Source organism: Etheostoma spectabile, chromosome 17, assembly GCF_008692095.1.
Source record: "Etheostoma spectabile isolate EspeVRDwgs_2016 chromosome 17, UIUC_Espe_1.0, whole genome shotgun sequence".
Classification (NCBI taxonomy): Eukaryota; Metazoa; Chordata; class Actinopteri; order Perciformes; family Percidae; genus Etheostoma; species Etheostoma spectabile.
The window spans coordinates 11,995,868-12,019,572 of NC_045749.1; the positions used below are offsets into that span (position 1 = coordinate 11,995,868).

Genomic DNA, 23,705 nt, shown 5'->3' on the forward strand with positions numbered 1-23,705 from the left:
AATCGCAATCACGATTTGGACTTCCCACGATTAACTTTGCGTGATCGAGCGATTATTTATTATAAAGCGTCATTTCATAGAACGCTCCGGGTTTTTTGCAAAGCCAATCTCCCGCTCCGTAAAGCCGTCTGCTCATGAACCAGTCAGAGTAGTTCCCTGCATTGCGCAGCTTAGTTTCTAGATGGAAACAGTCACAGAGGACAGAGTAACGGGAGGACAACTCAACAGATAGCAGTCTGTAATACGTCAGTCTCAAGGTTTACCAGTTTACCTGTAAACGCAACACTTTGTCCCGTCTGTTGTTTTTCAGACAACAGCGGTGACCAGTGCTAGTCGGTGCTATAGCGTCTGTTAGCTGTTAGTCCTCTAGGCACACGGTGCTAATGTCCTCGCATCCGTGCAGTTGTGTTATGGATATGGTTTCATTTTGCGTTACATGACCATTTCGTCTGTAAGCCGTGCCTGTGTTGGATCTTTCTACGCTCTCTCGTCCTACTCTCTCTCCTCTGCTCTCCGCGCCCGCCCCACAGCGGCCGCCGGTCCACACTTCTGACATTTGTCTACAGTTTTAATTTTTTATTAACACAGCTGGATATTGTTAAGTATGAGGGGCAAACCAGTATTTGTACCAGTGTTTCCGCGGGTAACTCTGCTATCGCGGCCGCCACGGCAAAGAACACAGAAGAAGTTGTTGAATGCAACTAACTTCAGTTGGTAGAGTAACAGCGTGTGAGACGCAGCTGCTGTACCGAGACCGGAACCTTGACCTGGGCCAGAGATGTGACCCATGGCCAGAATATCATAGTTAATAAAAAATGCAGCGCAGTGAAGATACAGACGTTTCATACACACGACGTGTGTATCCACCGTTCAACCCGTGCTGGACCCGTTCATAATGATCAGCCGTCTCTCTGTGTCCCTCTCGCAGTTATAAATAGCCTATGTGACAATAAAATTTGTTTTGGTTAAAATCAGAAATCGTGAGAATAATCGCGATCAAAATTTTGATCAAAATAATCGTGATTATCATTTTGGCCATAATCGTGCAGCCCTACTGTCTACTGTACGCTAACTTTCCTGAATCCCCACTGATCTGTAAGGAGTGGAAGTGGTTCTAAATCTTTGATTTGGCCTCCATGATATGCCTGATCTTTTCTATTAAGCTCAGCATGAAGACGGGGGAGAGTAAGGAGAGGAAAGCCAGTGATTTGAGAAGCCGATATTGTGGCTTAACTTAGTACAGGAAAAGCTGGTGAGCTGTTAGGTATGTTCTTGAAGCAGTGGAAACACGGAAGGGAAATACACGGCATAACAAGGGTGTCAGTAGGCAAGGATGTGGTGTAGTGGGCAAATACGTAAGGGGTTGAGGAAACACGGGCCAAGGACATAGTGGGAACAGTTTTTTTGTTGGACAGAGGGGACAGGTGCAGCAAGCGTTGTGTTCTCCTACCTCCGGGTGGACCTGAAAGACATAGCTCTATGCGGGGAGAAAAGGAGAGAAAGCTGTGAGCCTCTACCAGATGGGCCAGCGTGAAGGTGACACAAGGAGCTAACTGCTGTATGCATGATGTGGTCTTATCCTTTGCTTGTCATATTGACAGCAAAGGGTAACAGTTTGGATGTATAATAAGCACTAAGGACTGAGGAGGAGATCAGAGAGTGCTGAAGAGGCAGAGAGCGTGTGATGCTTTCTTTGTTTTCACTGCTGAAAAAGTTTACATAAAGTAATTTAAACACATGCACTTCTTAAATCTCTTTAGTTTGTTTTTATGGAACTATTTTGTTCAAAATGTTGCAGTGCCAATATTAGGAATAAGATACTAAGTATATTAAGATTCATATTGTAAAGAGAAAGCTTTTAACCATGTAAGCACATGACATATAGTTTCAAAAATAATTACAACACTTTCAGTGTGTAGTTGGACCAGTCTAAATTGAAATTTCCTTAATCTGAGCTGAGCTAATACTTGATCCATCTGACATTTAGTGTGATTAGTAATTACGCAAAGATCAGTCATACCTTCAGACAGCATAAAGATACATTAAACAACATCTATGACTTTGTATGACTAAGTAGCAAAAGAACAATTCCTTCAAAACTGAAGCACTCATAAATGCCAGTATAAAGTAGTCAAAGGGGAATGAGAATACCTTAACTGTTAGGTACAAGAAGTACAACCTAGTGTGCAGCCGTTTGTCTTCACTGACCTGCGGACAAACTTGGAGGTGATCTTGCTGATGATCCCAGTGGAGGTGCCCCTGCGTTGCTGAGCGAGAGCCCCTGTGTCATGGGACAATGTAGGCGAAGCTGGGGGGCCGTTGTAGGTGGCACTGCGCCGGTCTCTGAGCTGAGCACCGTGAAAGGTGCTGCGACTGGTGGTACCACGGGGGAAACGGTTCTTTTCTGGGGTGCTAATACTGTGTGCAGATGGAGAGGTGGAGGGACCCCGAGGAGAGGAGCTGCAACATAAACATTATAGCAGAAATCACTACATGTGGCAAAAGATTCTGTATCAGCATGCTCGCTAGACATACTGTAATTTAGAAGTAGTTCAGATTCATAATATATCAGCGTCACTATCTTTGCCACAGATAGACTTTTACATCGAAAATACAGCTGTGATGGCCACAGTTATTGGTGATCATCAGGATGCTCACCTGGCTTTCAGCTCTGTGTTGTCGTCGATGGGGGGCAGTGTGCTCTTTGAAGGATGCCCTGACGATGACATGGACTTAGTGTGACGAGGTCGCGTAGAGCTCATTGCAGTCGATGAGGTGCTCCCTGACACCTCGGTTAAACTGGGGACCAAGGATAAAGATATTTAAACAAAACTTAGTCATTTGTACAATTGGAAAATTTGACAGAACAATGACTTGGACAATAATGAAAAACAATGAGAACATGGAGAGCTAGAGCTCACCCTGCAGTTAACTGTGAATGTGTTTACCTGCTGTCTTTGCCATTGGGAATAGCTGAATAGCGGTCAGTAGAGGATCGTTCACACACGTATGTGTTCCTGCGAGTCATTGATCCATTGGTCTGTTCATGGAAAGAGAAAAAACACGATAAAGCATGTTAGACTGAGTATTAGCGGGGCCTGGTCACCTAAGGAGTGAAAATGGAACAATGATGAGGCACAAAAATGTAAAACAAATATAAATGTCCTCAGGTAATGTGTGAGTGTCCGCCACTTCCTCACCCCCACTGCACTTGTAGCTTTCTTTCTCTCCTGCACCCCCAGTGGTGAAGCGGGAACATCTCCTTTAGAAGTGTTGAGCTCCAGCCGGCGCGCACCGTCCCACTCCTCCCTGTGATCACTTTCCACACTAAGGGCCTGGCCACGCTTCGTGTACGATACCGCGGGGGGCACAGACGGACCAACTAGGAGAGACACGGATATGATAGCATTCTTATCAAATTTTCCAACGAACATGTCACTATTACAGCTCCAATATCAGGAATCTTCAGACGAAAAAGAACAAGCAAACAAGGACAGTGTCTTTGTTACAATAGCGTCAAGCAAAGCCACTCAAAGCCAGGATTTTCACATCACCCCATCTATTAAAAATAACACTGCACCAACACATTGTTTAAGAATCCGTACAGCTATAGAAGTCAAGGTGAGCAGGTAAAAAGCTGTTTGCCCCTCATGCTTTGAGGCGATGTTCCTCAGGGAGCTGCAGGAAGGCAGCCAGCCAGCAGAAGGCGCCAGACACAATTGCCCCACATGACAGAGGAGGAAGCTGCTACACAACCAGTGCAGTGTAGAGGTTGAGTCACTGATTTGTTCATTTGAATTGACTGATTATGAAAACAAACATTGGGCAAACCAACAAATTAGTCCAGGACTGATGTAGATATTTTCCTTTTATAAAATAAAAAAGTTGAAATATGCTTTATTTATTGTTCCCAAAAAAAAAAAACTTTCAAGCTTTATCAGCTTTATTCAGCTATTTAGAAGTGAAGCTGGTAAACAGGGTGGATACCGGTATCTGATCTGTGGCCAACCGTCAGTGACTGAGAGCAGCTTCCCCCTACACAGCATGCAGCCAGCCGCACTCTCAGAGCTGGGAAGGATGAGGTTACTTTACTTGGCTTTTCTACGACACCACCACCACCACCACCACCATCATCATCCCCACCATGATCACTGTAGCGGCGCTGCTTCTGATTGCCCGAGATGCTGCGTGTGACCTTGGGATGGGCAGGAGAAATGCTGGAGCTGTTGTTGATGTCACTGGTCGGTCGCTGTCGCTGACCCAGGATGCTGTTGGTCAAAGGTTCGCTCCCCTCAAACTGAAAAATAACACAGGATGAGGGATATGGCCACTTGCATTAACTACTGGTGATAATGTCTACATGATGTAGGTCAAACAAACTGACCTCTGGAGCTTTTCTGCCGAGCAGCAGGTAAGTTGCCATGACATCATCGTACTTCTGGCTCTGTAGAGACTCTGTGATCTCATCTTTAGGAAAGCCCATTGTCACCATGAGCTCTGATGGCAGATAGAAGTCAATGTGAATCACAATCAATATACTTACTGGCCATGACATATAGTCTTGCGCACACGCGCACACACACACACTTGCACACGCACACGCATACGCATACACACCCACACACACCTATTCTGGATGAATCACTGAAGTCTGCCTCTGGCTCGATGTAAGGTTTTAGCTCCTCCTCCTCATGACCCACATTCATCCAGTGGTCTTTCATGATTTGCTGACAAAAAAAAGGGACAATTACAGTTTATGTATGTACAGTGCGATTAGAATCAACGCAATTTCAGATAATAAATCTTGACTCATGTCTTTTAATAATACAACATGACAGTTATGTGCAAGGCAAATGGCCCAACAGACAGATGAGAAACTAATGACTTCTTTATGAAATCAGCCCGGGCTGAACAACACCGTGATCAATTGTTATTATTAGTGGAGAAATCTCTACTATTGAACTTCAGTCTGGTTTTAAATGCAGGGGTGGTATTGACTCTGGACAGCCTGAGTTTGAACTGAACTGACAAATGTGTATTGTTTTCAAAGGGGAAACAAGCTACAACAATTCTTGATATCGCAAATGCAGTGAAAGTGCAGAGCATAAGGATTCTATTTAATTAATCAAGTTTTATTCAAACAAATTCCAATTAGCTTTATTATTTCTGCTTGCTTTAATCAAATAATTAAGCAAGACCACTCTTTGATCTTAGATGAATGTTTCCAAATTTCCATCTCACAGACCGTAAAGTGAAGTGTTCTGCTGGTTTATAATTAACAACAGCAGCAATTAGGAATAATTAGGATTGTCTGTTTGGGCTGCTGTGCAAAACATTTCTGAATGGAGAGCAAATATCTGTGAAGATGCAACGATGCAAACGCTGGTAATACCTCCAAACTTCCTCGTTTGACAGGGTTAAGCACAAGTAGTTTCTTTAGCAGGTTTTCACAGTCTGTGGACATGTAGAAAGGAATACGGTACTTTCCCCGCAGGACCCTCTCCCTCAGCTCCTACACACCAAGCCCCAGACAGACAGACATAATGTAAGAAATAAGAAATTATTAACAACAACTAGCAACAAAAGAGCATCAGACAGGGGACCAAGCAATACAACATTATCAAAGTTAACAGTTTTTACAGCGTTAGCAAACAGTTGCCTAAAGTATACACTCATCCAGCAGATATGCTGCTAATTACATATTTAATAGTTAGTTGCTTTTTTTACTCAAAAGAAAGCCTGCCGGGGCTGAAAACAAAACGCGGTGGGCTGTAAAACTAAAACCTAGAGCTGAAAAGCACTTAAAATGCTCTCTGTTAGTTTACCATCACAAGCTCACATTAAACATGGTTGAATGATCAGTTGTTAATATAAAAAATATTGATTACCGCAGCTTTAAAAAGGCAACAATAACATAGCCCAGTGCAGTTTTTCTTGACCTGCTGGATTTACTGCAGCGTCGAAGAATATTCCAAAACTGCTGCATAATTAAAGCAGGGCGGATGAATTTCTTCAATGTCTTACTCCAAACGATAGACAGAGAGAGGAAATTCCACTCTTAATTTGGTTATTAAAGTAACCCAATTGTTTTTTTGCATGTGAACATCCTAACTCATGAGAGTAGCTCATAACCGACTCATAAGACGCTTGGACATATAAGAAGATAACAAGCTGTAGCACTTCATTTTGCACTTGTCATTTACTTTGGCTTTTGCTGTCTATGCAGATTCAGACTGAAACAGAATTCTTCATATATTTTGAGTAATGAAAGTGTCTCAGAGGAGCATTTATTATTACTTTTACTATTGGGACTTTCAATTGTTTTCCCCTTTTGGAGGACATATTAAAGGTGTCAGTGTGTTTCAAATGAACTAGGTTGTATAATGTTTCATCTGAATATAATATATATAATAAAATAAGTGTCTATACCTTTTCTGAACAACCATACTTGAAAGTGGGGTAAAACGCCTGCCATCACAGAGATGGGCGGAAACGCTGCATACTTTCTTACAGTCTTCTGTCAAAGGCATTTGTTTTGTTGCCCTTGCATCACTCCCAAATGTGGGACAAAGAGTAGGTTTGTCAGGTTTGACGTTTGAAAACTAAAACCAATCAAAATGCAGGGCATCATTTCAATACAGTATGTGGGCCAGTTCCACATAAAGCGGGACACCTGGTCACCCTGTTGTTCACCCGCAATTATTGTGTGAAATTCAAACACACAGTCACACTTCTGCACACCAGGCCCATGGCTGCGTACATGGTCGTGATTGTGAGATTGTCTGTTGGAAAGGTTTCAGACAATGTTAAGATACAATGACATGAGTTTTTTGTTTTGCAACTAGAAAAAGGGTCTCGGATGTGGGTAATAAATAAATATCACAGTGATACACAAACTGAATATAAGAGCAATGCTACAGTTTGTTGTCTGGTAATGTAATGTACTGAACATGGTGATGAAACTATAAAAATAACTTCCCATTTCCAAACACATTGCATCAACGTATCTACTGTCAGACCAAGTACATCCACATAGTCCAAGTTAATTAAAGGTGAAACTTGAATTTGTCCGTCACACAGGCTTCGTTAGAAGTGAATGAAAGACAGAGCAATTATTTCCAAGCTGGAAGTGTAATGTGACCATACCTTTGGAAAATTTGACTGGACAATCACTTAATTTGAGCCCTTTATCAATTTGTGTTTTTCAGAGGTGAAAAGCAGTGACGTGTTAACTGCTTTAATCACGTATGGCTTTGCCAGACCTTCCTGTACCAAGGCGCTTTGGAGGAGGGTCCCCACAATATTCAGGGATGGGAGAAAAACATTCTCTGGTTTATTGGCATTTCTTCAAACCAATCACAATGACTTTGGGCTGCGCTAAGCAACGTAAAAAGCAACGGCGCCTTTGCAAAATAGCCCTGTGAAGGAACTTGTTTTGGTGGAACATGTGTACATACAAAAGTTGTTTTAGTTTTGCAACCAAAAACTCAGATTGGACAGATAGTCTAGCTAGCTGTCTGGATTTTCCCTGTAGAGATCTGAGAAAAGGTTGACCATAGTCCACATACATCGAGCGGAGTTTAAAATGCCAACCAAGGCAACGAATATCCGGCATAAATGAGTGAAATCCGGTGGAATTTCCGGGCAATCCCGGAAGCGGAATGTCAAGGATATAGACTATATAGTTAATCAGTTTTTATGTAAATAACTGTGTATGACCTTTGTAAAGCAATACATTCTACTGTTTACATAAACGTAACCACTTATATACATCCTAGAACCAGAACTAAATGCACACCTTTAGATTCTGTCCGTCAAATGGCAGTGATCCGCTGACCAGTGTGTAGAGGATGACCCCCAGGCTCCAGACATCCACTTCTGGTCCATCGTACTTCTTTCCCTGGAAGAGTTCTGGAGCAGCGTACGGCGGGGAGCCGCAGAAAGTGTCCAGCTTGCTGCCCACAGTGAACTCATTACTGAAGCCAAAGTCGGCTATCTTGATGTTCATATCTGCGTCTAACAACAGGTTCTCTGCCTGAGTTGGGGAGAGATGAGAAAAATTGTTAATGTATTAGCACTGACAGAACATGGTTCATTGTAGAGGCTTATTCCAAGATATACATTCCAGATATGAATACTACTCAAATAAGAAATCCGATACCAGTGAGATTAAGAGTTTAGACCCTCACCTTTAGATCCCTGTGTACTATCCTCCTCTGATGACAATACTGCACTGCCGACACAATCTGAAATCCAAACATAGACACAAGTCGTAGGACACCACAGGTGAATTAAATATTAGGAAAGAAAACTCTTTGTATAGGACCTTTCAAAACAGTAGTTGCATAGTCATTTGCACAAAGATAGAACATAAAAGTGAAAGAGATGTAAAAAAAGTATAAAAGACAATAAGATGGACACAAAAGAGCGGCATTTAACAATTATTTTCATTAGCTGTTGATTATTTAATAATTGTTAAGTCTATGAAAGGTCGAAAAGGGCCATTGACAATTTCTCAGAGCTCACGCAATATCTTCAATTTACTTGTTTTGTCCGACCAAATGTCCAAAATCCAAACGTAAAACATCTAATTTGAGAAGACAAAACCAGAAAACATTTTGCAGTTTAGCTTGAAAAATAACGATTAAGCAATTATCAAAATTATTGTTTATTCGTTTTCATCACAACAACAGATCTACAGCACAAACCCCAAATATGAATAAAAGCATTAATTGTTGTGCAAGGTTACAACTCTATATGGTTTTATCTTAAACTGTGGGGCAATAAACTAACAAGAGCGCTTACATGTTAGCAAGTCTTCACACTAGCTTCATGTTAGCAGTTAGCCCTGTTTCAGCATCCAAATAAATAGTTAATCATGGGCATCATTTAAGAAAAGCAATATAGGTAATCATCATCAAGGAAACTCCTTAGTCTAAACTGAAGTCCATTAATTAGTCAGATACACTGTCAATATAGCAGGAGAATTTAGATGATTATGTCCTCAATGTGCAAAAGCTCTAGCAGCTAACATTTACCTTGCATAATGCTAATGGCAATACCATTAAATTTAGCAAACTTCTGCCAGCATCCTCAAGATCGTTAAAGGCTAATAAAAGTGAACTTGGTTTACATGAAGACGTGGGGGAATGACATATGTTTCTGCTTCTAAAACATGAAATGTTTGAGGCTATTGTAATCTTTATCTGCAGTTTCTATGACAGTTGACAGTTATAATTTCACCACCATTTGCTTGGAAAGCATTGATCAAATAGAAAACACACACAGTGCTGCCAACCTGTCTGCTCCCAGCCACATGCACAAACACTTTTACCTTTTTGAGTGTTGATTTATCTGTACTGGGACACACACAAATACATGCAAGCTGTCCACACTGTGTCACACACAGTTCCTCTGACCATCAATGAGGGATTTTAAATATGAGCGCCAGGGATTTGAAAGAACTGGTACATTTAAGCATGAAATAGGCTACATAAACTGCTGTAGATGCATTTTTGCTCTTGTAGCACCACTAGGTGTCAGAGCAGCATGTATAAGGAAGTTCTCAAACCCCCCCTCTTCTCTCAGGCCAAGCTATCTACACTTCATCTTTCCTCTGCAGTCAGTGACGAAGCTTGATCTTGGTGCATGCAGTCTTCCCTCAGAAAACAGTAAATGGTATGACGACATAAGTGCGAGCAATGCGATACTGATGACTCACTTGTCTGAACTTGGCCCTGGCCTCCTTCTCCTTCATTCTGCCATGAGCCACTAGATAGTCAAATACTTCTCCTGAAGTAAAGAAAGGAAATTTATAATTATCAATCAATATATTCTCATTTTATATTACCATTATCACAACTAGGGTGATCATAATCAAGTAGCCACTCAGGTTGTAAAGTTCTTTTTAGAAAAAAGCATTCAAATGGCATGGTTTGCACTTAAATAGTTGAGAAATCTTGAGAGACTATATGAATATTACATTAGATGCAGCTTCAAATTACATTACCTCATGATATACAGTACTGAGTGTTTTTGTCTGTATGAGAGCTTATTAAATTACTCTACAACCGATATTGTGGAAATAACAAGCAGGAATACACTCACAAAATCAACCAGATGTCACACATTTAGTGGTAGGAATTAACGCTTCACTCACCCCCACTGGCGTACTCCATCACCAAATAAAGTGTCTTCTCCGTCTCAATCACCTCAAACAATTTCACTGTGGCAGAAATTGGGAAAAGGAAAGAGGAGGTGGAGATAAAAGAAATGAGATATTTATAAAAAAAAAAGTTTTTACCAATTGAGGTTCAATATTGGTGTTAGCTGAGTTTACCGGTCTGTTAAGAGTTTCCTACTTGCATTAAAATGGATGTCGGAGTCTGAATAAAATCTTCCAATATGTCACATGTTCTAAAAATATAAAGAAGTTACACATTTTCATGAAGCTGATGCTACTGTTAAGATCTTCAAACTATTGGGTCATACCTCAGTTTTTGGTATTTTACTTTGTTGAGGAGGAAAGTTTTATTGTTAATGCTCTTATTTTGAAAACAAAAATCTAAGAACAGGAAAACAGAGGTTTCCACTCAAAAATACATAAATAAATCAAATTCATCTACTGCACAAAAAAGCAGCAGCAAGGAAATAAATTGCATCACCTGTTGTGTTTTGTTTTTAAATTAATAATAATAATAATTTCTTTGATGAAAGTCATACTGGTTTAGCTTTGTGTTGGGTGTTGGTTTAATTTCCAAAACCAAATGATCCAAATGAAATGGGAATAGTATTGCTAAGATTTCATCAAGTTGCTGCAGGCCCCTGGTTGAACTTACCTATATTTGGATGATTCAGTAACTTCATTATTCGGACTTCCCTGAAGAGCTGTTGAGACATAGAGGGACATTTGTCAGAAAACATAACAAATTACATTACATGCAGTGAACCTGAGTGTTAGCTCTGTCTCTGCTGGGAAAGCACTATTAGAAAATGTTATCAAGCACTCATTAGGGATCTGAGCAAAGGGAACTGAGCCACATTTAAGCCACACTGGATCCCGCTCTGCAGGAACATGACAGCAATAGGACTGATGCAGTGACAACATTGCACTAAACCCTGCCCTACACAGATAAGGAGCAGAATTACAACTCCACTGACACTGCAGTCCAGCCATCAGGCCAGTTGGCCTTCCAAACACCCAGTCAGCAGCCAGTCACTGCAGAGCAGCAGTACACAGGCTTACAGACAGTTAGGCATTGGCTGCCTAATAGTAATCATCTTAGTATGAACATGCAAAGAGGAGTAGCAAAGTCATATTAATTATTGTGTCCTGTTTCTATCCAGCCTTTATGAGAAAAAAAGAAAAGAAAAAGAAAATCACACATTGCCCAGTCTATTTTCTCCAAGCACCATGTATAACAGCGGAGGGTGGAGTCAGAAAGGACAGAATTCCGTTAAAATCCTTTAAAGTGGTGTTTACTCACTCTTGGCGTGGCTGTTTATATCAGACAAGCTCCTGTAGCCACTTAGAGGTGCTGTTGAATCATTTACATTCTGTTGATTCGAAGGCATGCTAAGGCTTTGAGTGTTATTTCAACACTCACTTGACTGGGATTCAGCATATATTGCTACCTGAGACAGAACACAGATTTTGCCATTTGCTGACCACTTTGACAAAGCAAAAAGACTCTGAGCGATGCTGCTTCCATCTCCTGTCCTCTTTTAGAAAGAGAAACTTAGGGCTCCTGCAAACTGCCTGCTTGATGTGAGCGTGGCGTGGCATTTTCTATGTCTTTGCACACCAGAAACGTTTCTGACACGGTGCTGCTGTGTCTGTACACATGTATGTTTCCCATTGATGAAATGAAATAGCATGTTCTTCAACTTTATTTTGTAAATATTTTTGTATTTTTGTACACACATTTTGATATATACTGTATATTTTTATATTTCAATTCCCTTTCCTGAGATATTAAAGTCCATGTTGATGTTTTATCAGAATCCAATTAAAATGCAATTTAAAAAAGGAGTTTAACAGAAAATCTCATTTATTAAATGCATTTGTGTCAAAATGAAATATAAACATCTTTTCGTATCCTATTTTGCCTGGAAATAAAAATGGACATGCCACGCAGCTGACACGCTTTTGCCACACAGAGATTTGTGCAGGAGCCCTAACTCTACAAGTCATTATCAAACATGTCAAATTAATGTGTGTGTGTGTGTGTGTGTGTGTGTGTGTGTGTGTGTGTGTACAGAGTTTTAATGGCCTTTTAGGTCTTACATAAGTGCTGGGATAGTCCATGTTTCTAGGGCATCAAACACAACCATTATATCAGTTTGAGCAGGCCCGACTCCTTGGGACCTCTAAGCTACAGTCTGGTTCAACAACATACAGGTACTCTCTCTCACTTTAATTATTTGCCCTGTTCTCTGTCTCTACTTGCTCTCCTGCCTCTATTTTTCTGACACCTCTTATCTCATTGGCACACACACAGGCGTACAGCGAGCTGCTGCAGAGGGCTAAAAGAATAAGGTTTCTTTATTTTTCCCGTTGTCAAAATATCCCAGAAAAAGACAAGAATAAGAAAACCAAATACTATATTTTTGTAATTAAGAAGTATTGTCCGACATAACACATCAGTGAGCCACGTCTGCCTTCATTCCAATGAACGTGGACAGTTCAGTTTTGTTTTGAATCAATCCCACATACGGTACTGTCCTGCTACTGATAGTTTCACTATAGCACCAAATGTGTATTAATCAGCAGCTATGAACTGTCACAAAGATTGCACAATTTACTCTTGTTTAAGTAATGTTAGCTACAATCTACAGTACCCAGCTGGTTTAGTTTTTTTTCTTCTTTTTTTAACATGTTTTAAAGTGTTAAATCTTCATTAGAAACTAATGTGCCACATATAGGGTAGGTAAGTTATAAAGTGTATGAGGTGAATTAACACATTGTTAGTTTTGGTCTTTGCATGGGATTTGAGGACATTTAGAAATATATTAAATAAATAAATACAACTGTACTATGAATGCAAATAACTTCTGTTATGTGTAAACCGGTTCAAGGGTAAAATCTGGTTTAGGGTTTTAAACAGAATAATATCATAGTTAAAAAATAATGTAGTCATAGTTTGAAGAAACCGAGAGCAGTTGTGCACAACTACTGATTTGACTGTTTTGCAGTTCTTACATGTGATTTGTCTGCTGCAACGCTGCAATTTCCATTTGGGATTATTAAAGTAATCTGTCTATTTTTAAATCTGACATTTTAAAGGAATGTGCGTGCATTCTGATTTTCTAGATTGAATTTGTTATGGCACCATGTTGTTGACAACAGAAATCTTCCATTCCTGAGTGGCTCAGAATAGCAAGTCTCTCCTGTGTGGCAAACCTAGCTCCATATTCATCAGCTGCTATGTGTGCCTGAGAGGTTCCCTCATGGTAACAAAGTCAATTAGAGTGGAAACACACTGACACAATAACCAGAAGATGGCTTGCAGTACGCAAGAATAAACATATAAGTCCCAGCTTGAGATATGCATCCTTCCACTCACGTGGTTTAACATGTGACACACCTGTCAAGACAGGATTCTTTATTATTCTGAATGAGTGATGTACAAAAGAATCAGTGTTTTATCCCCATCTCTTCCCCTCTCTGCCTCTTCCCCTCTCCCTCTCTCTCGCTTGCGTCATTGCCCTAAAGCACATGGGAAGCACGCGTGCATCCGCTTGGAAACAAAAATTAGAACAAATCTGAGAATGGCTGTGGAAAACGACAGCAACTACCGGTCAATAAACGTTCAATAGGGGTGTAGGCACCATGGAGGCTGTCAGAAGATAATACATTAGTATTACATTATTAGTATTACATATACATTTAGTCTGGTATTAATATTAATAATATCTACAGTCACACAGGGGAGTCACAGCGTGGCAGAAAGCCGTTTTTATGGTAGTATTGGAGAAGGTGGCTGTGTACTGAATATTTGGGCCAACTTCCTTTGAAGCAAAAAAATACCTCCTTTCAAACTAAAATGAATGAAAATGGTTGATTCAGATAATGAATTGAGATAGTAATTGAAGAAAATGATCACAAACATTGCTGAAAAAAACAAAATGTCTATTGCAATGTCCCCCCCCCCCCATTTCCAATGTGGTTGAACCTCAGTAGTCTGCGCCAGTGACCTACTTCCAGCCACCCAGGGGCACCCAGACTCCCAAACTAGCAAACTAGCCTTAATTACAGCCGAGTCCCCATGCAGAAGGAGCAGAACAGCAGATATCAGACTGGCAGCACTTACAGGAACTGGCTGGACTATTTCAGTCACAGCAGCACAGCTGCTCATTCAACATGGAGATTATTGATAGGATGAGTAGCCTGGAAGCCCTCATCCCTCTTATGTGTGCATACATGTTTTCATATGCAAAAATAGTACTTCAAAACCGCATATCAGTAAATAACCACTGCTTGCTGTTTCTCGAAGGGAGAGAGAAAGACAAACAGACAGAGGGATCGAAAGTGTCAGTGACATTCAGACAAGCTGTCCTGTCCTGCCCTTGACTCCTGAGGTGCTGAAAATAACCCCCATCTCTATCTCTCTCTCTGCCACCTCATATTTATTATCCACAACACTAAGGCATAACTTATCTTTTACAAATGTAACTCTTAATCAAAGCCTCGACAGCACTGTAAAAATACATCCATGAACATGTATACGCAAGCAGCCTCGACATTTGCTTTATTTCATGATTCACCTCGGACAACAGTGCCGTCTGTCCAATCACATTCTACTCATCTGAACAAGACCAAAGCTCCTGTAGCCTAGGGGCTCGGCAGCATTTCATTGGCTAATGCAGAGTGGCAGGCGCAAGACAGACTTAAACAATAGCCATTAAAAGAGCTTGACCCCATGGTGGGCTTTTTGCAAATGACAAATACAGTAGTGTACAAACAGAGTCAGAGTATATTGTCCTAAACGCTTTCTGGTTGTCTTTAAATTCGACACTCAGATATAAGATTTTTAAGACTGAAGGTTAGAACAGTGGACCTGAGCCACGTGGTGAAAAGAGATTTTCATTTCCGGAGAAGCTGCCAGTGTTTCTGTCGCTTCATTTACTCTTTGCGGCCTGTTTTGCACAACGGTTCTACCTTTTCCAAATACAAATGTGTCGTGCGTTTTAACAGCACAGGTTTTAATTTTGTCTGAAGCGGCACATCTATCATGTCTGACTGGTCAATTATATAACCTATAATATGTTGTTGATGTCATTGTTGAAGCAATGAAAACCCTTATTTACAGATTAAAATGAGATAGAAAGCAATGGGATGGTGGGATGAGAGCAGTGTTTGCTCAGTGAAAGATGGGATTAACGGAGAGGTCTATTTTAGGGCTAAAATGCCTAAAAACCCTGACAACGTCAACAACCCTGACCACAGATGACATGTGATGGATTTCCTGTGGCGGATCTAAGGATGCGCTTTGGAAGCTCATCTAACCTCATTTCCTGTTACACTGAAACCACCACAAAGTCACACCAGGGCACAGAGCGCCAATGGGACATAAAAGAACAGACCGGAGCTTCATTTTAGCCTCATGACTCATGCTGGGCTCTGCTAACTTCTTTGTGAAATAAAAAAAAATCAGAGGGAAGCACCAGACTGACAAAGATAAACTCAAGAAAATAAGTGAAAAAAACAGAGATTTTAATATTGTTTTATTGATCTCTTTGTCTCCACGAGGTGAACCCAACTCTAAATCCTACACAGAGATTAGTTAGAGGATGTTTGTATATGTATATGAGTGCATTAATGGCTGTACACAGGTACAGGAATGCATCAAAGTGTTTGTGGCTATATAGGATCTGCCAGAGCGCTGGCTGTGCCTACAGTTCCAGATGGGGCACCCACAACGTGGCACGTCTGAGACCATTAAAAGAGAGAGATCAGTGGAATTCTGATGGGCTAACATGAAAGAGTAGCTGTTAACCGTAAGTGGAAGAGTGATACAGCCAGATCAAACACCTGAAACCTCACTTGCTCACATTGTCAAACAAACAGGATCACAAATAAAAACAGTACTATAACAGTGTATGGTGAATTGTATACATGGTTCAATTCTTCTCAAGGTCTTACCCTTAGTACTAGGAAGGCCCTCCACTTTCACTTTTTTTTGCCACACAATGGACTTTTTGGGGAGCACCCTATCCTGACCCTCAGTACAAAATGTCTAATCAACTCCAAAGCAGAGCAAGAGAAAGAGACCAGGTCATCTTAGACAACCGATTTTCAGATGCACCTTATAAAAAGCCTAAGTCACTGAATCAATAATTATGACCGTCTATTGTTTATATCCGCCCATAGAAAAAGCCTGCTCAATACACAGAATGGAATTTTTAACCGTGAAAATGTACACTGTGGTATTTTCAATTTATTGTCCAAGAACCTGTGTTACTATGACTACTTTGTCAAGGGGGTAAAAAGACTTTGTAATGTCCCCCCTTATGTTTTACATCCATTTATTATTAAACTTTCTTGCTACTTTCCCAGGGTGAAGGTCACAATTGGAACAGAGTAAACAAAACAGCCCATGACACCCTGGGGAAACAGTAAAATTCAGTCTAGACTTCTAGACATGAACAAAACCAGCAGCCAAAGGAAAAACACTGAGCTAGAGATGTTGACGTCACTGAACAACAAATGTGTACAATACAGTACAGTTTAGATGGGTTTTTTTTATTTTAAATACTTTTTTTATTCTCACCATCCAACATTAAAATCATTGCGATTAACTGCAATTATCTGGCCAACCCGCAGCACTACAAACCCCAAACACCAGGAATGAGAACCACTTCATTCCTCCTAGATATTATTTGGCCATTATTATTAATCCAATGTCACAAAAGAGTAACAAAGCAGAAATTGTATTAAAAGGTGGATGGACCCTTTAATGCATCCATAGTAGAGCTTTCACAAGGATAGCATATAGGACACTCTAAGTCAATGAGATCATTGATTCCATCCAGGAGACGACTGCTGCATTATAAGATGAGCTTCTGCATTGCAGATGGCACTAATGTATACCATTACAGCAATCTATAGTGCAGAGAAGAGAACATTAAAATATACAACTATATATAAGCTCCATACAGAGATAACATGTCTACACTCAGATACAAATACACAAACCAGATGTAATACATGAATGCACATAAAGTAAGTACACGCAGACACTAACATCAACGTTCATACATGCTATTATATAGCATAATAATAGCTCATCCACCATGAAAAGCCATAAGATCTCGACATATTGACCAGCTCAGGTCTACTGCAGTAGACATCTGAAAGGCTCACTGAATAATTGATCAGAGAGATCCTGATTGGTCTGCAGTCTCACATAATACGTCTGCCCTGCCCATCACTAGAGAGCAGACAACCCGACCTATTGGGTGCGTAACCACTCATGACCTAGACAAGACCCAAATTGGTGAAGTTGGTTTATGTATCCTAATGCCACACACATACATGCCTCTAACTGTGCATTACCCCACTGTGTGTGCAGATTAAAAAAAACACAATAGGCTGTTAGACAAAAGAGCTTGCACAATGAAATGTATCTCAGTCAGATTAGTTGAGTACTGAACTCTGGAACTTGAAATTCTCACAGCGTCTTCTTTGCACTGATTGGCTGAAGAATTGCAGTCAGATCCCATTAAGATACAAGACAATTACAGATTTGCTCTTGGAGAACAATGTCGGAAGCAGAATCATGCTAGAAAAGCCCCCAATAGTCTTGTTTTACAGAATTATAAGAAATATGAATTGCATGAACCATATTTTCATTTGTCTCACTTTAACAATGCCCTTTAACAATTACACCCTGTTTGATTAGCCCAGACTTCATTTCCTCCAGTAATACTCATTGAGTTCACTCCACTCAGACTAATTTGGGATGGCAGACATTTTGGGAAGCTAATCGTTATTAGTTTACCATTAAGACTGCTTGCAGCTGCAATATTCTCTCACCCCGGCAGTTTACAATGATAGAAGCCAAGAGACCCATCAACACATCAACTGCCGTTTATGTAGGTGTGGTGGTTATAATGGTCCTTTATTACAATCCGCAGTGGTTGCTTAGCATATTGTTCAATCTTTACAAAACATTAAAATTAAAAGAGAAGCTATGGTAAGCCATGCTATGTCATGATCAGTGAAATGAAATCCTGTCTACCTACCTCAGTAAGTGATGCATGTTCATACTAAAGCAACACGCTTATTTTTCCATATGGTGTAATCTACAGAATTGTATGCATGTGTGTGTGAGTGGGTTTAATCAGCAGAAAGAGCTGGATATGAATTCAGTAATCAGAAAACGGTCCCAAATCCTTCATTGCAATTGGTTATGACTGCTAGACAAGGGTAAGTGACAAACAGGCCGGCAGAGGTATTTTTAGCGGCTCCTAACCACATACCAACACAAAAGTACAAGGGGAGGGGGCTGGATTAAACAAGGCTTGTGGTCTCTCCTGACTTCATCTGATTACATTATGTAAAACAGCACATCCTGAGTTCAAAGACCACAGAATCAATAGTGCCAACAACTCAGGAATGACTAATGGAAAGCGCTATAACCAAGACATTAATGTTACCATGTGGCCAAACACCAACTCACCTTCTGTAGACTTGTGGGATTCAGCTGGGTTTTGTCTATAATCTTTACCGCCACCTGGAGAGAGAAAGACAGGAAGAAAAAGACAGAAGATTAAAAGAAGAGAAAAATAGATAGAGAGAGGGGGATATAGAGATAAAAGATAACCAAGATGTCAAAACTAATTCTAGTTTTGTATTTGTGTTTTGGTTGTACAGTGAAAGCCTGTGTTGAAATGAACTATCCTCATTATTTCACTATTCTGCTGTGAGGCAACTTTGTCAAAACATGTCACAGCTGAATCGGTTCATCTGTAAATACCTCAAAGTTTATGTATTCAGTTAAAAATCTGAAGAGTTGAAGCTTTGATTGGCAGAGATAAAAACAGATGTATTTGTTGATGATATAAAACTCATTTCACATAGAATAACTTACATTAAGTATAAATGCATCCACAGAGTTTGTCCAACTGCCCGTGTGGCTGCTAGGCCAGTTAGTTAGTATATGACTCTGCAGGTTGGTGATCTACTGTTTGCTTGGCAGGTCTTGCCAGGCAGCAGTCTGAACAATCCATCTCAATAATCACCCCAAAGTGCACACTGAAACAGACCTGCTTCCTCACTTTCTGAGAGCTCAGCAGCTTTCACAAAGCAACTAGCTTAGAGCACTGCAGACTCACCACAAGCTCATAATGCTGATATGTGATTGGGTGGTGATGGTGCAGTCAGTGGATATGACACATGCTTTTGGTGTGGGAGATCTGGGCTCAATTCCCACTGCAATACATCAACCAATGTGTCCCTGAGCAAGACACTTAACCCATAGTTGCTCCGGAGGCGTACAACCTCTGACATATATGTAGCAGTTGTAAGCCGGTTTAGATAAAAGCGTCAGCCGAACGGCATGTAATGTAATGATTGACAAAGCAGTTTTATAATGTAATTACACTGAAAAAAAATACATGTGTCCCTTTGTTGTTGCAGAAAAATCATTCAACATTAATTATAGTTTTGTTACACATACTTATGAATGACTGAACAAATATGAAGGTCACTAGTTTGTGGTTGAACAAAAAGGCAACTACCACAAGATTTTTTTTTCAGCTGTGCTAAAGAGAGCGGAGGCTCTAAGGAAGGCCAACCACGTGGTTGGTTCAAACCATTTCAGAGCTGCATGGCCTCTATGGGCCTCAATGGGGTCCTGTGTTCTGGTCTAGTGGTCAAACCAGCTCACTTCATTAAAATTATCAGACATTGTTTCGCAAGAGACTTACATCTGCTTTGGTCACAGAGACTTCGCTCTGCTGGCGTCGGTCTTTAATTTTAGCGGCAGCTGGTTTGACCACGGAGATACGAGTGATGAACGGCAAGCTTGACCGCAGTCTCATTTGGTGATAAAAACATTGCAAACTGCTACAGCTTGCTGCTCTGCTTCATTACAGATGGCTAAACACACTTGACTACAGGAGACATTAGCTCAGACTTGCGAAGTATGTGTAGTTGGTGCGGTTTGAGTACGGATCACATTCTCACCACAAACAAACCGCTCCAGAGTTCAATTGAAAGGGTACCAAAACCACCTCTTCAAGCACTTGTTTGGTCCACTTTTGGTGCGCAGCAGAGTTTGATTGCCGCGTTCTCACCAGCCCAAATGAATCGCACCAGCGGGGAAAACAAACTCTAGTTTGAGTCAACCGAACTAAAGGCTGTCGATGTGAAAACGCCTTCAACTGTGTCCTTACAGATCATTCAACTGTCGGTTGTAGTGTTTTTTAATGCCAGTAGAAATAAACCCAGACCAAGTGTTTTACAGTAATGCAGTTCCAATGAAATAGTCTACAAACAATTATTTTTCCCATGTTTTTAGTTTGGTTATATACTCAAACACACCAGCAGGCTTACAAAATGTTCTTGATTTTTTAGTGTGGTGTTGATGTGATTAGACACTGTTGTTCGCTATTATACCCACAACTGAAAAGAAGGAGCAATGCATGGCTAATAACAGAGTTTACTGCCATGCTAGTAGCACTGTACTTATGCACAGCAGTGCTTTGAGCTAAATGCTAACATGCATCCATATGACAGTGACGATGCTAAGGTAGTACTGCTAGTGTGGCTATGTGCCTGTATAGTTTTCTTGTAAACAAACAGTTATGCTTACATTCAGTGTTACCAAAGCCCATCTTTCCCTTTTCACTCCCTATATAGCCCCGTTATACAGAATTTGGTTGCAGTTCCGCCAGAGTTCCACTGGGGTGATCGCAGGCAAGTGTAAAATGAATGGGACTCTATGGAGAAAGACGGCTAAATTTGTCTCTTTCGCCCGAGTGTCATTCTATCTCAGCTCTAATTACTTAACTTAGCAAATTTAAATCAGATTATAGGTTGAAAGTTGCATGAAGAAGTACTTATGTTCTTCTGATTTCTTACAGGTTGAGTCGTTGTTGCCCGCTAGCATTCTGCTAATGAATGATGATTGGTCAGACTAATTACGACCAGAGATCCCACTTGATGGCACCCAAAGCGGAACCAGAATGTCAGAGTGAATATTTCAGCATGGTCTTTAAAACATTAGCAAACCTCTTTCCAGCACGTGTGTAGACAGGGAGAGCAGCCTGTCAGCTGTGTTGTCAATGCCTCGAGAGAAAAAAGGAAGTGACTCAGATGTTGCTGTAAAGCAGTATCTCTGGCCATACAATGTGTATGATGTCATTGAGATTTTGTTTTTTACTCACTGGTGTGTATACTTATCTCAAACAAATGTTTTCAATGCATTTCCCTATTATAAAAACAATTGCACAGTCAATTTTTTTGTTTTTATTTTAAATCCAGCATTTCTTTTGCATCCATGTCTACTAGCTAGCAGTTTTCTTCTCCCTACCTTTGCTGGCACATTATAGTATGTCATGGTATCGCCGACTTTTGACCAGTGTGAAACCATTAGAAGGACTGTGTATCGTGTCATGCATAAACATATGCGTCCCATGTAAGTCACTTAGAGAAAAAAAACAAAAACTCCACAGGGGAGCTTCAAACTGCCTGAACCCCATTGCCAATTAGTACTATATACATACTGGGCCCTATCTTGCACCCGGCGTAGCGTGTTTCAAAGCCCGACGCAAGGGTCTTTGCTGTTTTAAGACCGACGCGGTTGTTAATTTCCCGTCCAGCGCCCACGTCGTTTACGTGGGAAATGCACCTGCGTCCATCTTTGCGCCCATGGCCCAGGGAGGTGTGTTCAGGTGAATTCTAAGCAAATTGCTATCCTGCAGAAGCAGAAAGTGATCGCGCCATTGACCAACAAAAACCTGGTCTAAAGTCAGTAACGCAGCATTTCATTGTTATTTTAACAGTACATTGGTAAAATGTGCATAGGCATGTGCACAGCGTGTGCACACTATGGTTGTTACACACACATGCAAAAGATTAAAAAAAAAAATATTACAATGCAAATATGCCATCATAACAGCAATGCGCCTGGCTTTTAAAGGGAATGGGAGATGACACCGATTGGTTTATTGCATGTTACGCCCAAAACACACCTATGATTAATGAAGATACTAAGTAAAACCTTTTTGAACCATCTGCCTGGTGCATGGATCCTTTTTTCCGCCGTCAAACTAGCAAAAGTGAATTTGGACATGCCCTTAACACACCTGTGCCATGCACTTCACGCCATACACTTAGATCTGTAAAATAGGGCCCATCATGTAATTAATACAGATTACATAATTTTATAGTAAAAGTATAATGTATGGGATGAGAAAGTGCAGCTAAACAACCTAGATAAGGTGCCACAGCAGCCTAGTGATCAAAGATGTTGTTAGTATAAAACATTCAGTATATAGCTTATGCATTCTTCTGTAAACTTGACATAGATCTATACACATTGTTAAACATTTTTTCAAGGATCTATTAGTTTTTTCCAAGCTACTAGGAGTCACTGTACCACTGATTGCTGTATGTTCTCTCTTTTTCAATAGTTAGCCGGGCCTCTATCTCTAAAATGTGTAGCATTGTGAAACTCCAGACTTGACTAAACTCATTTTGTCTTTTGTCATCCTGTATATTTTATAATGTTCAATACTATTCTGACACAGAGATTGCAATCCTGACCTCTGTCCTCTCTTTAGAAGGGAGGCAGGGGAGAAATTGCCTTAGGAGATTAATCACACCATGAAAGCCTTAATTACAATTTTTCATCTCAGCATTACTGTGACTCTGGCATTATGAAAGCTTAATAAGCATGCTTCAGTGGATACAGGCTCTAATCCCAAGCAGCCAGGGGAAAACCAGGAAGCAAATGCTGAGTCACAGTGGAGAAAATGCAGATTATTTAGGCCGAGCAGGGTTTCCCTGAGACATTACAAGTTGCATTTGATTTCAGCCCAACTTAAAACTCCATAATGACAGCAATGCGGTGGCAGTAAAAGGAAAAACGTCTAGCAAGGAGAAGAGAGAGCGGAGTAAAAGACTGCAGAAAGGCTCGCTGTGTGTGGACACGCAGTACGCAGGTGGTGTCTATTTGTAGCCTGTCTTAGGTGGGCAGGTGCACAGACAGACCTCACTCCCCTCCTCTCTGCTTCCTCCTGTCATGAACAAAACTCAGGTGGAGGCATGCGTGTGTTGACGTATGCCTGCAGATGTCTGAGCGGTCATCGTGTGTCACTCTACTGTTATAACTTCCACTTTTCTCTTTGCATTAGTAAGAGGTATTTATTACATATCCTCTACTCTACACTATACCAATAGTTACCTTTTTGTTTCTCAGATTGAGAAATTTGATGAACAAGCGGATGGCATCACATTATATGCCGGTGTCTGTTATGGGTGCATACTATATCGACTAAATATCGTCATCGCAATATCACATCGTCAATGGCAAATCAGAGAAGCAAAAGAAAAGTTGTGTCCCGTTCTCTATATTTCATACTGTACAACCAGTGAAACATGTCCTGTTCTGTAGACATGGTCCTTATTTATATCTTCATGTTATACCAGTCCAGTATGACTGTCAATTGAAATAAACCTTGTGTTGTAAGAAAAC

At 40.6% G+C, this 23,705-nt stretch overlaps 1 protein-coding gene across 4 annotated transcripts in view; it reads right to left on the reverse strand.

The window, feature by feature from the left end:
• Positions 1 to 23,705, reverse strand: part of mark1 (MAP/microtubule affinity-regulating kinase 1) — a 32,728-nt gene that overhangs the window by 2,113 nt on the left and 6,910 nt on the right. The window contains exons 3-17 of one of the 4 annotated variants that reach the window (XM_032540548.1): positions 18,684 to 18,737; positions 10,839 to 10,887; positions 10,160 to 10,225; positions 9,722 to 9,792; positions 8,190 to 8,246; positions 7,799 to 8,035; positions 5,393 to 5,512; positions 4,628 to 4,727; positions 4,385 to 4,497; positions 4,093 to 4,297; positions 3,201 to 3,382; positions 2,949 to 3,040; positions 2,659 to 2,799; positions 2,209 to 2,460; positions 1,451 to 1,477 (exon numbers count right to left, since the gene is read on the reverse strand). In XM_032540548.1, coding sequence (XP_032396439.1) covers positions 1,451 to 1,477; positions 2,209 to 2,460; positions 2,659 to 2,799; positions 2,949 to 3,040; positions 3,201 to 3,382; positions 4,093 to 4,297; positions 4,385 to 4,497; positions 4,628 to 4,727; positions 5,393 to 5,512; positions 7,799 to 8,035; positions 8,190 to 8,246; positions 9,722 to 9,792; positions 10,160 to 10,225; positions 10,839 to 10,887; positions 18,684 to 18,737 — 1,766 coding nt within the window. The remainder of the gene's footprint in view (positions 1 to 1,450; positions 1,478 to 2,208; positions 2,461 to 2,658; positions 2,800 to 2,948; positions 3,041 to 3,200; positions 3,383 to 4,092; positions 4,298 to 4,384; positions 4,498 to 4,627; positions 4,728 to 5,392; positions 5,513 to 7,798; positions 8,036 to 8,189; positions 8,247 to 9,721; positions 9,793 to 10,159; positions 10,226 to 10,838; positions 10,888 to 18,683; positions 18,738 to 23,705) is intronic. The other 3 variants (XM_032540550.1, XM_032540549.1, XM_032540551.1) reach the window with 3 other exon arrangements.